Source organism: Parasteatoda tepidariorum, chromosome 7 (genome assembly GCF_043381705.1).
Source record: "Parasteatoda tepidariorum isolate YZ-2023 chromosome 7, CAS_Ptep_4.0, whole genome shotgun sequence".
Taxonomy (NCBI): Eukaryota; Metazoa; Arthropoda; class Arachnida; order Araneae; family Theridiidae; genus Parasteatoda; species Parasteatoda tepidariorum.
The window spans coordinates 31,968,473-31,984,821 of record NC_092210.1 but is presented as its reverse complement, the minus strand read 5'-3'; the positions used below and the strand labels follow the sequence as shown (position 1 = coordinate 31,984,821).

Below are 16,349 nucleotides of genomic sequence, written 5' to 3'. Positions count from 1 at the left end.
GAAATGTGTCTTTTTGTTTTTTAGCTTCAAAAATTATGTGATCTTTTAGTGTTGCTTTACTGTACATTGTAGGTATTGATTCCCGTCTTTTGAAACTATATGCTAGACTTATTGATGAAATATGCTTCAACAAACCTTTTTATTTACAATAAAGTAAGGTATCCAGCTGGGTGAAAATTGGAAATATTTAGAAAAATTAAATTTTTTAAAATTTATGTTTGAAAGTTTATTTAATTAGCTTTCAGTATTCTTTAAATTTTTGCTCTCCAATCTTTAGAATCTAAGTTACAGTTGTTTCTTTGCACACTAACAGACAAAGCAGAAAAGTATTACTTACTTTAAATACATTTTCAGAAAAATTTTTATTTTGAGAAGATCTCTTTACCCCAACACACATTGTAAAAAAGTTTATTATGGAATTATTCGACACATCACAAAAACGTATGTTAAGGAATTATTTGAAACCTGCTACGTAGATTTTATATATTGTTTGCTATGTTTTAAACTAAAAATTGAAGCCTAAGTGAGAATTTATTATTTTTATCTTACTTTATAATTGCGAATGTTAAAATTTTTATAAAAAAAATCAATACTGACCAATTTATTATCTCTTTGTATATTGGAAATACTGTGTGAAGATTTTTCTACACGCAGGTAACCATATTATGGATTTAAAAACAATTTTGATATTTATGCATTACAATTGGTTGTACAGTTGTTAGTGTGACATAAAATTTTTTTTAGTTTCTATGCTCAAATTTGCTCTTATTTTGAAAAAATATTTTATAAAATTTTAAAGTGCAAATTTAGAAGTTTTTCTTTTCAAAATTCAAAATTTTAATTAAGGCTGTTTTTTTTCCCTTGTAATTTAGTCAGATACCTCAATCTCTTAGTGCCCCATCTATTAGATTTCTGCAAGAGAGTATAATTTAGCATATCTAATTCTATATATATTTGATTTTTCCTTTTATCTCTTAGGCATTTTTGGGAAATATAAGCTGGGCTGTTCTTGGAGTAGATGAAGCTCATCGATTAAAAAATGAAGATTCATTGCTGTATAAATATTTGTATGAGTTTGATACGAATCATCGTTTACTGATCACTGGAACACCCCTTCAAAACTCACTTCGAGAACTTTATGCTCTTCTGCATTTTATAATGCCTCAAAAGTAAGCTACAGCTGTATGGTTTAGCACTATGTTTTTCTCAAGTTTCTATATAGTTTTCTGCAATCTATGCTCAGTCAAGATCTTATTATAGACCTATTCTTATTATTACTTTTAGTATCTTCTTAATTTTGTAAATTTACCTATCACTTTTTAATCATTGCTTTTATATAAGTAGTAAAATTGATCAAAACTATAAATAATAACTGTTTATTTCTGTCAGTTATCTATTTCTGTAATGTTAGGCAAATATGTTATATTAGCATGATATGTAATGTATATGATGCAGGGGTGATTGTTTTCCAGTTTTTTTTAATCATTCTTCCGGATCTAAAAGCTAGAGCATGCCTGTGATTTTCCCCGCGAATATTTGTAGAATTCAGTCTCTCTCTAGACCATTGATCCGCAGAACAGAAACTTATAATCGTTTTAAAACTTTTATTAAATCCCATTAACAAGAGGTTTACATACATGTGATTCATCTACCAATTTCATTGATTTGGTTTGGCAGATTTTTTGGTTGTGCCAAAATCTGCTAATATTGCAATTCTTATTAATGTGGCTTTAATATCAAGGATCGATTTTTTGTATTAAATTATATGTTGTGATTCGTTTTCATAAGATTATAAAATCGTTGCATTGCGATACTTGTTCATGGGATTGAAAAAACAATCTTGCAATTTGCATATAGCCGTTTTTAAAACACTAAGTTGCGATTTGTATTCAACCAGTTGTAAAATCAAACACTAATTTTCGTATTTATACACGATTTAAAACTTACACATTGGGATTATGTTCATGCGATCTAAAAATTATGCATCGTGATTCATATTTACACAATTAAAAAATTCACTGTCACGATCATACCCACACGATTTTAAAATCCAGCGTTACGATTTATATTCATGCAATTTCAAAATCCACTGTCCCGATTCTTGTAAGAAAAAAGCTTTTTCTTGATTTAGTTACTATAATGTGTGATATTCCTAATTAGTAGGTAATTTAATTGTAAATGCTAATTCAAAAAATAATGTTATATATGAAACATGATAGGGATATAAACTGACTTATTGATTTTTGGTATATAAAAGTTTCAAGATTTTTCACTTGGTGTCACAATTACCCATGCTAATAGATATATATCATATTCCATTATAATATGTATCTCTTAGAGTAACATGATACAAATTATTTTTAATATTAATTGTGCATTATGATGAATAAAGAGAAAGGCTCCACTCTTTACTTTGTCATATAGCTTATTATTTCTGTTGTAATTAATGGAATAATTAACTGTATTATAATAATAAGTAATTATCTTTTGAGTGAATTTCTTATGAGCAAAAGATAATAAATGAAGAGTTGGATGAGGGATATCATGTTTATTTGGAATTAATTTCATGGTGACTTTAAAGGTTCTCCTCTTGGGAAGAGTTTGAAGAGGAGCATAAAGACACAGCTGATAAAGGCTATCCTAAACTGCATAAACAACTTGTACCTTATCTATTAAGAAGAGTAAAAAAAGATGTTGAGAAATCATTACCTGCTAAAGTAAGTTGTTTATTTTGGTACTGTTATATCACTTGGTATTATAAATACTCTTAGCATTTCCTGTCGTTTACATTAAGGTTAAAAAGAATTTTTAAACATAGACTTAAATTTACATTCTTATTTATAATGATATTCTTTAAATTTTATCAAAGATTAAAATCAAATAATTTAGTCTCCCACAAAAAACTTTTTTGCAAGCTTCCTTGTAGTTACATACAAATGCATTTTTAAATAATTATTCCTGTTTGTTTGAAGGAGATGCAGTTTTTTGTGTTATTACTTCTTGCTTAGTATAAGTTGTAATTGATTATATTTTTTTACTCTGCAAATCAGAGAGAAGCATTTTCTTCTCAATTTAACCTTTAACAGACCAATGACACTATATAAGCGGCATAGCACTTTTACTTACTGTTCCCATTGTCGCATTTATGGCAGCCTCTTATTACTCTTGTCATTTACGATTTAATTATAATTAATTGTTGTAATTTTGCTTGGGACAGCCAGGGTGGCTCAAGGGATAGAGCGTTCGTCTTCCAATGAGGTGAACCCTATTCGAATCCCAGCTATGACTGGTCAATACAAATTCGGCATATTGCTTGCACCGACCGCAGTGCTGGCATAAAATATCCTCAGTGGTAGATGGATCATGGATTAGAGTCCCCTTGCCGTCAAGCTTACTGTGGAAGGTTCTTGTGATTTTCTTCTCAGTGTAATGCAAATGCGGGTTAGTTCTATAAAAAAAGTCCACCAAGAAGGCAAATTTCTCCTTAAATTCTCATGCTTTCTGGATTGGTTTCAAAATTACAAGGCTGCGGAATTGAACATTAGTAGTCATGAACCCAAAAATTAAGCCTGCTGTATAACGGCATTAATATAATTATGCTTAAATGACGTTAAAGTTAAAATATTTTCAGACCATTAAGTATTAGAGTTTGAACTGTGTAATCAATGCAATTTTTTTTGCTACCACATTTCTTTAGCATACTAACACTGTGAAAAAATTTTCTAACTCAACCGAATTAGTTTTTTTTTTTTTTTTTTAAATCATTGAAATATTGATTTAAAATTTTGTAGCATTATGTACCTATTGCTTTAAAAAAAAAATTTTTTTTTTACACATTTTTATAAAAGCATAAAATATTTTTTAAGTAAGTCGGAAACATTTAGTATAATATTTGAATAATCTATCACCAATTTTATCTCACACACTCTTTCCTGTATTCCCACTTGTATTTCAAGAGTTACGATATGATATATGTTATTTAAAGAAAATTATCTTTTATTGATACTTTTTTTATAGGTTGAACGAATATTGCGTGTTGAAATGACGACTGCTCAGAAACAATTTTATCGGTAAGTATGTGTTAATCTTAATAATGGTAATATTATTTTAAATAATACTAATTGCTCAGTTATTGTACATATTGAGTTAATATTTAATGTATAAAATGCTTAAAACCACTTTTAAATATTGTGTTTTAGTGTGGTTAATATATTCATTAAAATATATAATAATATGAATTTAGAATAATGAACATTTTCAAATAATTTTTATTAAAGATAAAGTTGCTGCAAGCTACATAAGTTAATTTTACTTTCTTATACCCAAACGAAAAGAGTCAAATAACCTCATTATTCCTTGTTTGAAAATTGACTGAATTTGTTTGTAGAAATGACATCTTCTCCAGTTAAGTGGAAAACGCTGGGTTCTTACCATTTTTAAAGGTTGCTTATTTTGGATATCCATTTTTTAGAAGCCCTTTTTGATTGGGTGCTTTTAAAAAGTGCTTAATTTTCCCTTTTCCAAAATGAAATTTTGTTTTCACCCTGTCAATTTTAGCCACAAATTATTTAAAAGGTGTTATTGTGTAAAGTGTTTAAAAATTAATTAGCATTTTGTTAATGTGTGTGTATATATATATATGTGTGTGTGTTATAAAAAGCTTCAATTAATCTTTTTACGTTATTACTTTTCTGTAAATCTTTTCCTTAATTTATTATTCAAAACAAAATGCTTTCTCACACTTTTAAATTCACATCCTGTTCTTTAATTTATTTTTAGCTCAAGTATGCATTTTTAGTTCAAGTATGCATAGACATATTCCCCGTTGCTCCTTGTGGGAATCGTGCAACCTATTTAATAAACCAATTATAATTACTAAGATTTCCCTTATTCCCTAGAACGAGACATTTTACGGATTTTCTTTGCAAGATTTTCCCTAACCTTTATGGAGCAGCACGACGATTTTGTGTCACTCTCTCTCATTTCCATCATCACGTAATGATTAAATAAAATTAATTGCTCTTTTTAAAATCTTGTGCCTGTTTGATTTGGCTACACACCCTGGAAAAAAGTTTCTATATTTACTTTTTCTGTAATAATGTAGTTTCTAATGTAAAAAGGTTGCAAATAGTAGGTAAATAATTAATTGCTATTGTAATAATGTCAAATTTGATAAAATTTTGGGTGGGTATATAAAGAGATTAGATTGGATTTTTTCATGTTACTACAGATAGCTCATTTTCAAATTGATATTAATAATTTTTATATTTCAGTTATTAAGTTTTTTTTTATATATCAGTTTTTTAGTTTAGTTCATTTGTTTAAAATTTTTTACTTTTATAAATTATTTTCTAGTTGGATTTTGACTAAAAATTATAAAGCTCTTAGTAAAGGATTGAAAGGAAATGTTTCAAGTTTTTGTAATATAATAATGGAATTAAAGAAGTGTTGTAACCATGCTTTTCTAATAAGACCTGTTGATAATACTAATAACTTGGACCACTTACAAGTAAGTGATACTTTTTAGTTATTAACATTATTCTATTTTTTTTCTGTGATACATTATTTTTATAATCTTAGTAATACTTTTAAAAGGCCTATAGATAAATTTGTATGTTTTTTAAATTTTTTTTTAATCTAATAAATTATTTTTAATTTTTTCCCTGTTTTTTTTTTTTTTATTAAAAAAATGACTTTTGCTTAACATTCTGATTTCTGGGAATAATTCTTTTCGCTGCACATTAATTCTATAACTTAAATGCTTAATAAACAGGCTTTAATGTGATATGTTCAATATTGAAAAAAAAAAAAGAAAATCTGTATGTTGCTGCATAATTCTTTGTCCATCATTACATTTTAATCTTTAGTTTTACCCCTTACGGGGAAGTCAAAATTTGCTTCTTTAGAAAGTCTTTAGAGTGAGTGAAATGCTAAATTTATAAGAGGCACTTTTATTTCCTCCTTGTTTGTAAAATCATCACTGAAATTGAAGAGATTGTAATAATTGATTGAATAATGTAGTATTGAATTATATGTTAATGTTTTAGGAATTTATTATTTAAAAATGTTTTTTCTATTTTAGCACTTAATTCGTTGCAGTGGAAAGTTAGTGCTATTAGACAAACTCTTGTGCCGTCTAAAAGAAACTGGCCATAGAGTGCTCATATTTTCTCAGATGGTCCGAATGTTAGACATTTTAAGTGATTACATGCAGCTACGTCATTTTTCATATCAGGTAAATATCATTAAAAAAAAAACTTGCATTTGTTGATTAATTTATATTCTTATTCTATTTTTGTCAAAAGCAGAAAGTTTTGATTTCTTAGTGTATTTTTGTGTGAGTTTTATACTTTTTTTAAAATGAAATTCGGTAATTAAAGGTAAACATGAAACTAAAATTTTATGTGCATTTTCCAAATTGATATTTTTCTATATTATAATTAAATAATCACTCAACAGTTATTGATAAATATAGCAGGCATTTACCCTTTTTTTCTCTTGTCATATAACTGCTTACTATTATTAAACTGTTATGTATACACAGTAAAAACTCTTTTATTTAATAAAAAGGGAGAAATGGATACTTCTTACCTTTTTATCTCTGAGAGATATAGAGTGAAACCCCTTCATCATAAGTTTTTCTGTCTGGAAATTTTGTTCTTTTTAGTATTTCAAATAATTTTTAAACCTAGGTTTACATGTCAAGCAAACTTTAGTTTATGCAAATTAAAGTATCATTATTTAAAGTGTAGTTTAAAAAGATCGAATTATATATGTGTAGAGTTTAATTAGGTAGAATTATACTTTGTGCTGTGTCTGTGAATATGTACTTACTTTTACTACAAAACTATACTTATTTGGAAAGATATACATAAAATTTTATTTTTGATACTTCCTGTGTATTTAAAATCATTTCCATATGATAAAAATGTAACTAAACTTAAAATGGGACATATGACCAGGGCGTTTATATACATTTTAATTTTTTTGTTTTGAATTTAAATGTTTCTTTGCTTCTTGTTATTATCTTAAACCCTGCATTATTTTTCATTTCATTATTTTTTTACTATTGCTATGTGACTAATGTTTTAAAAATATAACATTTAGCGCTTGGATGGATCAATAAAAGGAGAAACTCGAAAACAAGCGCTTGATCATTTTAATGCTGAAGGATCACAGGTATGTTTTTTTTAAAACTTATTTTAATTTTCTATTTTTATTCGGCTAAGTTTGCATCCATGGTGTATTTCCATGTATATTTCTTATAATTTCACATTTTCTTATTTATTTGTTCAGTAATTAGTTTTTCATGTGTTCATAAAAATAATCTAAGTATGTTTATGTTTTTCAACTTGAAGTGTTTTTTTTCTTTCCATCATTAAGAAAACACAAGTTTTTATCACTTTCATTTGAAATATGTGCATTTGACTTATTCTTTTTCATTGTTATGGTTTATTTAAAGTTATTTTAATCAAACATTTTGTGCATTTAAGTTAAATTTTTCATCGTTTTGTTTTTGTACTAAAGGGGTAATTACTCCATGAAATGTTAGGTTTTGATTTAAAAGTACCTAAAAGAATTTGTTATTTAAGGAAAAAATTGTATTCTGAGAACACAAATTTTATTAAAAAAAGTAAATATAAAATTAAATTTATATTTATATGTAAATATTAACTTAATATAATTTTTGTGTATATATTTTAGAATACTTTGCGAGATGAGAATTAACAGACAGATATAATTAGAAAAGGTTTTAATGTTAAATTTTAAAAAAAAGATTTCTTTCAAGAAATAACTGTATTATGAACCCTCATTTAATCTTTTAATGATTCAGACAGATTAACAGATTTGCCAAACTTATAACTTCGTATAGAGAAAGAGCTAAATCATTCCTACTTTCCTTTGTCAAAAAGTGGGAGGATTTGTTTCACATTTTATATTATGCATTGTCCTCTTTTTAACATAAATTACTTTTTTCTCTGCCTTGTATTTATACTACTATTTTATATATTTTTAGGACTTCTGCTTTCTGTTGTCAACTAGAGCAGGTGGGCTTGGTATTAATCTTGCTACAGCTGATACTGTTATAATATTTGATTCTGATTGGAATCCTCAAAATGACTTACAAGCACAAGCTAGAGCTCATAGGATTGGTCAGAAAAACCAAGTAATATACTTATAAATTTATAATGCTTCACATTTAGTATTTCTTTTGTTTATTTTTTAATGTATTCAAAATGTTTTATTTGTAAAAATATTTAATCATTTAAAAAGTGAGTAATTTATTTTTATTTTTAGGTTAATATTTACCGTTTAGTAACTAAAACTAGTGTTGAAGAGGATATCATCGAAAGGGCTAAGCGAAAAATGGTTTTAGATCATTTAGTAATTCAAAGAATGGACACAACTGGTCGCACAGTTATGCAACCTAATAAAGCACCTGGAAATAGGTATAATATGTTTAAACTTTTAAATATTATTATTTAAATATTATTTATTTTAAATATTATTANTTTTATTTTTAGGTTAATATTTACCGTTTAGTAACTAAAACTAGTGTTGAAGAGGATATCATCGAAAGGGCTAAGCGAAAAATGGTTTTAGATCATTTAGTAATTCAAAGAATGGACACAACTGGTCGCACAGTTATGCAACCCAATAAAGCACCTGGAAATAGGTATAATATGTTTAAACTTTTAAATATTATTAATTAGTCTTAATTAGTTAAAATTTTCTAGGGCGGCACAGGATTAGCTAAATTTAAATATTTATTCATTGATTTCTTTTTAGGAATAAAGAATAATTTTATTGTTTATTTATGGTGTTATTTCAAAATCATTTAAAATCTATTCTTTTCATTTTTAAAATATGAATAAAGCACTTAGCTTTCATTTTATTTAAAATCTAAATGTTATATACTAATAATTGCAACTGAATAAAAAAATTTATTTTTGTTATTCAAATATTTTGTTTTAAATTTTTTTTTAACAAATTATTATTTCTTTGAATAAAGAAAAGTTAATGATTGTACAATACAGGACAAAGTTTTTCAGAGTAGTGATTAAAAAACGTAATATTTAGCTGACTTTAAGCAAAAATAAGGTTTTTTTTTTCAATACTCTCCTAGATTGTAAATAATACAGTATCCAAATGGTATTAATGGTCATATACGTAATAGTCATGGATTTTAGCTACATCCAGTGATTGTACTGTTTGCTGAAGATTGTTTGATACTCATTTTTAGTTAACAAATTTAAATTTTTTGTCTAAACAATATAAATTTAATGTCTGTATTAAAGGAACAACACCATTATCTTTGTCTTATAAAATTATAACAGTGTAACATGTATTGTTTATTTTAACGTTTAACTAAGAAACCAAAATCACAGGTGATATAAATAACACAAAATAATTTAATTCAAAATATTAGCTGATAACCCTGTAGACACCGACTGTAAATGTAATTTGATTAAGTGTTTTATTTGTTTTCATTATTAAAGAAATAAGCAATAGTAGCAGTGTAATTTTTTTATATTTACATGTTTATCTTAATACATTTTGTGTCTTTTAATTTTACAGTGCAACACCTTTTAACAAAGAGGAATTATCAGCAATTTTAAAGTTTGGTGCAGAAGAATTATTTAAAGAAACCGATGATGGAGATGAAGAACCTCAGGTGAGTTTGTCTAGCAATAAGATTTTTTTCCATGTCTAAATTGTCCAATTTGAAGGTGGTGTATAAAACATATATTTTTATATGATAGGTGGACATTGATGAAATTCTAAGTAGAGCAGAATATAGGGATGATCAAGATCAACCCATGTCTGTTGGAGAAGAGCTTTTATCAGCATTTAAGGTATTCTTTTACAAAACTTCAAAATATTGCATTTTTCAAACTACTGTTATTAAAGTACTAGATAATTTGTGATTCTAAAAAAATATTATAACAAATAAACAGTGCTTAAAATTTGTGCGATTATTTTAATTTTGTTACCTTTTCAGTATTTTGGGAGTATTTCAGAATTTTTTTACAATTTAGACACATATTAGTGTTTTTACTAATTTTTAAAGAGAGAAGGTTTTTTTCTTTCCATAAAGCATGAAAAAGGATGTGAGCAAGATTTGTTAATTTTTTAAACTTAATTTACAAATTTTTGTATTCAAACTCATTAATGTAATAAATATTGATACATTGATATCACCATATTAAAGTAGTTAATTTAGAATTAGTGAGTAAATTTCCAAAAAGATGATTTGATAAATAGTGACACTTATAGACACTGAGATTTTTGAAGAAAAAAAATAACAGTGCTCAATTTTTAAAATTTTGTTCCTTAATGTGATTAAATGTGAATAATATAATCATTTAATTATATTAAAAACAAAATTTAAAAAAATTATGCATTTTTTCAAGTTTATGTATAATATCTTATAAAAGCTTGGCATTTACTTTTAATGGAAAAGTTAATGATTTTTATTTATTTAAATTGTGTGTGCTGCTATTAATTGAGTTAGTTAGAATGCATTAAGGGTTCTTTTTGACAAGAATCAGCAATAAGAATTTGTAATATCAAACATCGATTTTTGAATTTTTATATGTGATTTAAAAACTATGCATTGCTAAAAACTATGCATAAAAACTATGCAACTGTGCAAAATCTAATTTTGCGATTCTTGTAAGAAGTAAGTTTTTTCTTTAATTCGTTACTCTAAAGGCGTGATATATTTTGCATTAGTAATTAATTTAATTATAAAAAATCAAAAAATTATGTTAAATATGAACTCTATAAATTGATTTTTTGCAAATAAAATTTTCAGTTTTTCACTTTGTGTCACAATCACCCCTGAAATATGTTTGTTAAGATTATTAACATTCATAAAGCGCATGATATATTTTTTCTTTTCTATTTATTTCCCAACACAATATTGGTATTATTATGGCATCTACGTCCTTCTTCTCTTATGTTTGACCAGTTACAATTCATCCTGAAATGCAATTATTTGTTATTAAAACTAAAAGAAGGCAACTGTGTCTATTATTTGTTTATTAAAAGGCGATAATTTTAAATATATCTATACTATTTTAACACATGATACAGATCACATGAAAAACGGAAAAACAAAGTATACACTTGGGAGGAGTCACAATTTAGTACGGGAGTAAGCTAAAGTACTGTTGAAATCTATCAAATTACAATGGATAAAACTGATGTATTAAAATCAATATAAGTTTAATTGGAGGCTGAAACTTAAGGTGTTTCTAATAATCAGCATCCAACTCCTCTCTGTTTCCTTGCACAATTACATTAGTTTTATTTTTATGATTACATCCACATTCTGCACTGTAATTTGCCTGATTTCAAATCATGTTTGTTCTTTAGGCAATTAAATAGTAGTTTTCACTCAAAGCGTATTTCTTTATTTTTTCACTTATGATAAGAATTCTAGAGAACAAAAAAATAAAGGGTGGTTTTTACGAACCACTCTGTGTTATCTCTAATTTTTTTTTCTTCAAGATTTTTCTTTTACCTTATGTGCTACTTCACTGCCAGATGATTTTATTAAATATACTAGTATTTCTTTCTAAGGTTACTATTTAGACTACTATTTTTAAGCTTGGGGGCAACTAAAGCAATTATTTTTGAATGCTTACTTAAGTAGAGGCCCTGCTTATTAGCCAATGAAACATTTACTTCTATGTGTTTTTTTTTCTTTCCATTTAATAAAGCCGATTTCTAAAATAAAATCTGACATATCCAAAAGTTTGTAATTTAATGCATCCTAAATAATTACAATGAAAGATAGTAAACTTATGAAGAATATGGAAACTGAAAATTTAATATTAATCCTCAGATGGATCCTATATAATTTATACTCAGTTTAATATTATGTTTTAATTTTTTTCAAGTTCATTATTTATTTAGTCGCTCCAAAATTTGCTGTGCTTCTTTATAATACCTTGAATTTATTTAATATAAATATTTGTTAATCTAGCTTTTGTTACTTATCAATGTTCATTCTCAATTTAATTATTAGGTGGCTAGTTTTAACTTTAATGAAGAAGAAGTGAGCATGCAAAGTTCTGGTGATTCAAAAGAACAATCAAATGAAAAAGATTGGGATGATATTATACCTGAAAAAGAGAGAAAACAGATAGAAGACGAGGAGCGAGAAAGAGAAGAATTAGAGCTTTACTTGCCTCCCAGGAGTCGAAAATCTGTTAAAAAGGTTAGAAAATGTGTTAATACTATCTTTACGCAAAACAATTTATAAATATATTCTTGAATTTGTCTTCATTTATTTATAAAACAGTGATTTGTAATTTTATACTTTATTTTTATTACATCTTTTTTTGTAATAATAATAATTGTTAAAGTACTTGAATGTCTATTAGTGCTTACAAAATTTTCCATTACAGTAATATCACTGATATTATTGTCAAGCAACTAATAGAACAGGGCATTGCATATTTACTAACTGAAATTGATTTTAGGAGAGGTATTTCTAATAATAGCTACAATCTTTAAATACTAAAATGCTAATTTAAATGCTAAATGCTAATTTAAATAAATTATAAAAGTCAAAATCCTAAAAATGAGAAATTTTTATACTTCCTTATATAAATTTTTAATGCATATTGACTACCATTTTTTAAAGCAAATGATAAAAATATGCTGGCAATAAGTATTAGGTGTTTTTTATTTTATATTAACTGTTAAAATTCATTTGTAAAATAATTTTTTCCCCTTTTAAAAAGCATTGTGGGTAAATATATTTAAAAACTAAAAAGTTACTAATGCTGTGAATATAGTAAAATATTTAGCATGGCATTTTTAATTTATAAACATTTTAGCTAATTCTAATTTAGCCTTGTCTTCAAATAATCAAAATAGGTTCAGTGAGTTCAGTTTTTAAAAAGAAATCTGATCAATATTTTATCAATATATGAATTTTTTACTGCAAAGAATGAGAATTATGACACTTTGAATAACTCTACAGTTTCAATGCTCTTAAAAATAGACATTTGAACAGAAATATGATAACAAATATTTAAAAGGGTTTCAGATGTTAAGGAGAATTTAGTGATATATTTTTGTATTCAACATGGTGCTATTTTTATCTTCAGTGAGCCACCAAATTATTTCTGATTTTGCAGAAAAAACACGCACAGTTAAATAATAAACAAAGCTCATACATTAACCCCTTTCATGTAAGTAATAAACAATAAAAAAAAAACTAATTTTTTAGCATTTTTTGATTTATTTTTGTGAGCTATGACTTTTATTTTTTATAATTTTGCTATCGTTGTCATAAAACATTCTGATTTAATGAGGTAATTTTCTTGGCCCCTGCATTCTTACAATTAAAAAGCATAGCCACATTGTAATTCTTTGTGTTCAATTTATACAATTTTTAATTAATGCAAGTAAGGCATCAAACAGAGAAACAAATTGTTCTTTGTGGTATTTTTTGGTAATAATGTTCTTTAAATCAGATACTCACTTGGAGATGCTACAATTATCAATGTTATTGTTTCCGTCTCAATTTTCTTTCAGTTCCTTCTTTTAATGCTTAAAATTAATTTGGATAACCATTTCATAGGAAACCAAAAATTCAGATAGTGAGTCAGCCAGCGCTGGGTCAGATAATGATGATTCAGATGAGGATCGACCCAAGAAAAGAGGTCGGCCAAGAATAGTTAAAAATGATGCTATCAAGGACTTTACTGATGTTGAAATTAGAAGGTTTGACTCTCTATATATTATTGTTTTTTTTAATACTTGATTTTAGTTACTACTTCAAATTGACAGGCTGTTTCAACTAGCTTAGGCACCTTATATTTTGATGCCATTTTAAATTTACAGAATGCTCTTATTGCTGCATGCCTATTGAATAGTGTATCATTTAAATAAGTCAGAAATATATAAGGCTTAGTGTGTTATGATCATTTTTTCATTGACTGTTCATCTTTATTGTTTTATAAATAATCTGTAATTAATTTATTTGCAGGTTTTTGAAAAGTTACAAGAAATTTCCTTGTCCTCTCAAAAGGTATCAATAAAATTATTATTGAACTCAAAGTATCTTTAATATTATAATGCAATGTTTTATAATATTTTTAAATTATTATTAACTGTTAAAAAAATTGTCCGTTTTACATAAACTAAATCTTGTTTTTAAATTTCAGATTAGAGGCTATTGCCATGGATGCAGAATTACAAGAAAAACCATTCAATGAATTGAAAAAATTAGCAGACTTAATTAAAAATGGTTGTGATAAGGCCATGAAGGAATTTGTGGATAAGAAGGACGAAGAAGAACCAGGTACATATTTTTTACTGTTTTAATTTAAGTGCACTGTTTAAACATATATTTAAAAATCTTTTGTGTTATGTATGTATGTTGTCAATATAATACTAGAAATATAGCCCATTCCTATAAATAAAAAAAATATGCAATAATTAACCATAGACAATTGAATGTTATTAAATTATAACAGAATATTTATATTTTAATCTATGCATATTTAACATATCTAAGCATATCTAATTTAATACCCAATTTACAAGTAAATTTTTTTGCATTTATGTAAAAGGTTTTAAAGATTGTGTAGGAAAATATAATATTATATGTTGAATATTTTGCTGCTTATAATGTTAAATATATTATTTTGAGAATAAGAAATTGAATCAACATGATAGCATATGATGACTTGCTGAAAAAAAATTAAGGATACTTCATTCTCTTCATAGAATTGTTTTTTTTTTTTTTTTTTTGTTAACTCTATTTACTCTAATTACCAAGATTTCCAAAAGATGTGGGTTCACTTTGTTCTTCCAAAATTAACTCAAAAGTTAAAAACAATATCCAAGCAAAAAGGAAAATAATTTGTTGTAGTGCTACGTTTATAAACTTATTCAAGAGTCTTGTTGCTGATATTGTGTAAGACTTGTGCCATGAAAACAAAATGAATGAACAGTATGGAAAAAAAATAGTAACAATTTATGATTATAGTTTAAATTTTTTCAACTACTGAATATATGTTTTGATAAGTCATATTGATCATTTATTGATATTATTATTACATTCTTATTTTCGGTCTATGTTCTAATACCTTTCTCTTTTTCCTTTCCAAAATGTATATAAAGAGTTCTCAAATTTTTGTCTTGTACACAAAAATATATAACTATATGTGAAAAGTTATTATAATTCTGTTTTTATAATTTCTCTTTTATCACTTTTTAAGCTGTGAAAAAAAGAGGAAGAGAAAAGGGTCCATCATTTAAAGTTGGTGGTGTTAACGTCAATGCTAAGACTCTTGCTACAGTTGAGAGTGAGTTGGAACCTTTGGACATCATATTGCCATCAGATCCGAAGGAAAGGAAAAGGTATTTTTTTCATAATTATCTTTACCTTATTTTGTTAATTTAAATTATTTAATTTATAATTCAGAGTGGTTTGTTATACATCGGTAGAAATATTGTTACACAATCTTTTAAAATACTTAATTTTTCATATATATTTTTGTATGTTTTTGCATTCATAAAATATGGTTATTACAAAGCTGCCACAGGCTACTATTTTCATCTTCCCTATACTACGGTTTTCTATTTTTTTAAAAAGCAAAATGATTACTATTTTCAACAAAGTGGTTTCAGCTGAAAAAAAAATGTTTTTTTTCTTTTAAATTTGTGGTTAAAATTTGCTTATTTTATTTTTGAATTGATTGCTTTGTTTATTTAAAAACCTCATTGCTCTAAATTTATGTGTGCTCATGGATGTTAATAGATTTTGAGTGGCATCAATTAAAATTTACTTATTATAATAAATCTGCAAAAACAGATTTGATGTGTGATACTTGGTAATGATGTGTTATGGTTGTTTAACACTTCCTCCCTCCTCAAAAAGTATTTAAATGCATGTTTGATAAATTATTTCAAAATGGAATAAGATTTTTTATGTTAGAGCTAAAAGCCTCAAAACTCATTAAAAAGTTTATTTAAACATTTTTTATACAGTAAAGATTTTGCCACTACTATTTACTTCCTATGTTTAGTATAACACTTTGAGCACTTATTATAGCATTTTAATTTTCACGTTCCATTTAGTATCAGCACTTTGAGGATACTGTTCAATTTATTTCTTTTAGTGTTTTAGACTATTAAAAGCTACTATTTTGCATCTATGATTCCACTTGTCAGAACAATATGAAAAATTAGCAAGAATACCTATAACAGTAAAATTAAAAATTAGCTAACTTGCAATATGGCAAAAAGATACAATGTGATCAAAATTATTAGTCTGAATCATATTATGTAAGACATTTTTACTAATTAATTCTTTTATT

The 16,349-nt window shown here is 26.0% G+C and overlaps 1 protein-coding gene across 1 annotated transcript in view; it reads left to right on the top strand.

The window, feature by feature from the left end:
• The window catches only part of LOC107446684 (chromodomain-helicase-DNA-binding protein 1), a gene marked incomplete at its 5' end in the record, with an annotated part of 45,824 nt that overhangs the window by 14,360 nt on the left and 15,115 nt on the right, over positions 1-16,349 (top strand). Inside the window, 15 exon segments of the mRNA XM_043043196.2 lie at positions 979-1,169; positions 2,582-2,717; positions 4,018-4,070; positions 5,356-5,509; positions 6,083-6,235; positions 7,108-7,179; positions 8,018-8,167; positions 8,299-8,450; positions 9,580-9,676; positions 9,765-9,857; positions 12,038-12,229; positions 13,604-13,746; positions 14,012-14,053; positions 14,190-14,326; positions 15,249-15,390. Coding sequence (XP_042899130.2) covers positions 979-1,169; positions 2,582-2,717; positions 4,018-4,070; positions 5,356-5,509; positions 6,083-6,235; positions 7,108-7,179; positions 8,018-8,167; positions 8,299-8,450; positions 9,580-9,676; positions 9,765-9,857; positions 12,038-12,229; positions 13,604-13,746; positions 14,012-14,053; positions 14,190-14,326; positions 15,249-15,390 — 1,907 coding nt within the window.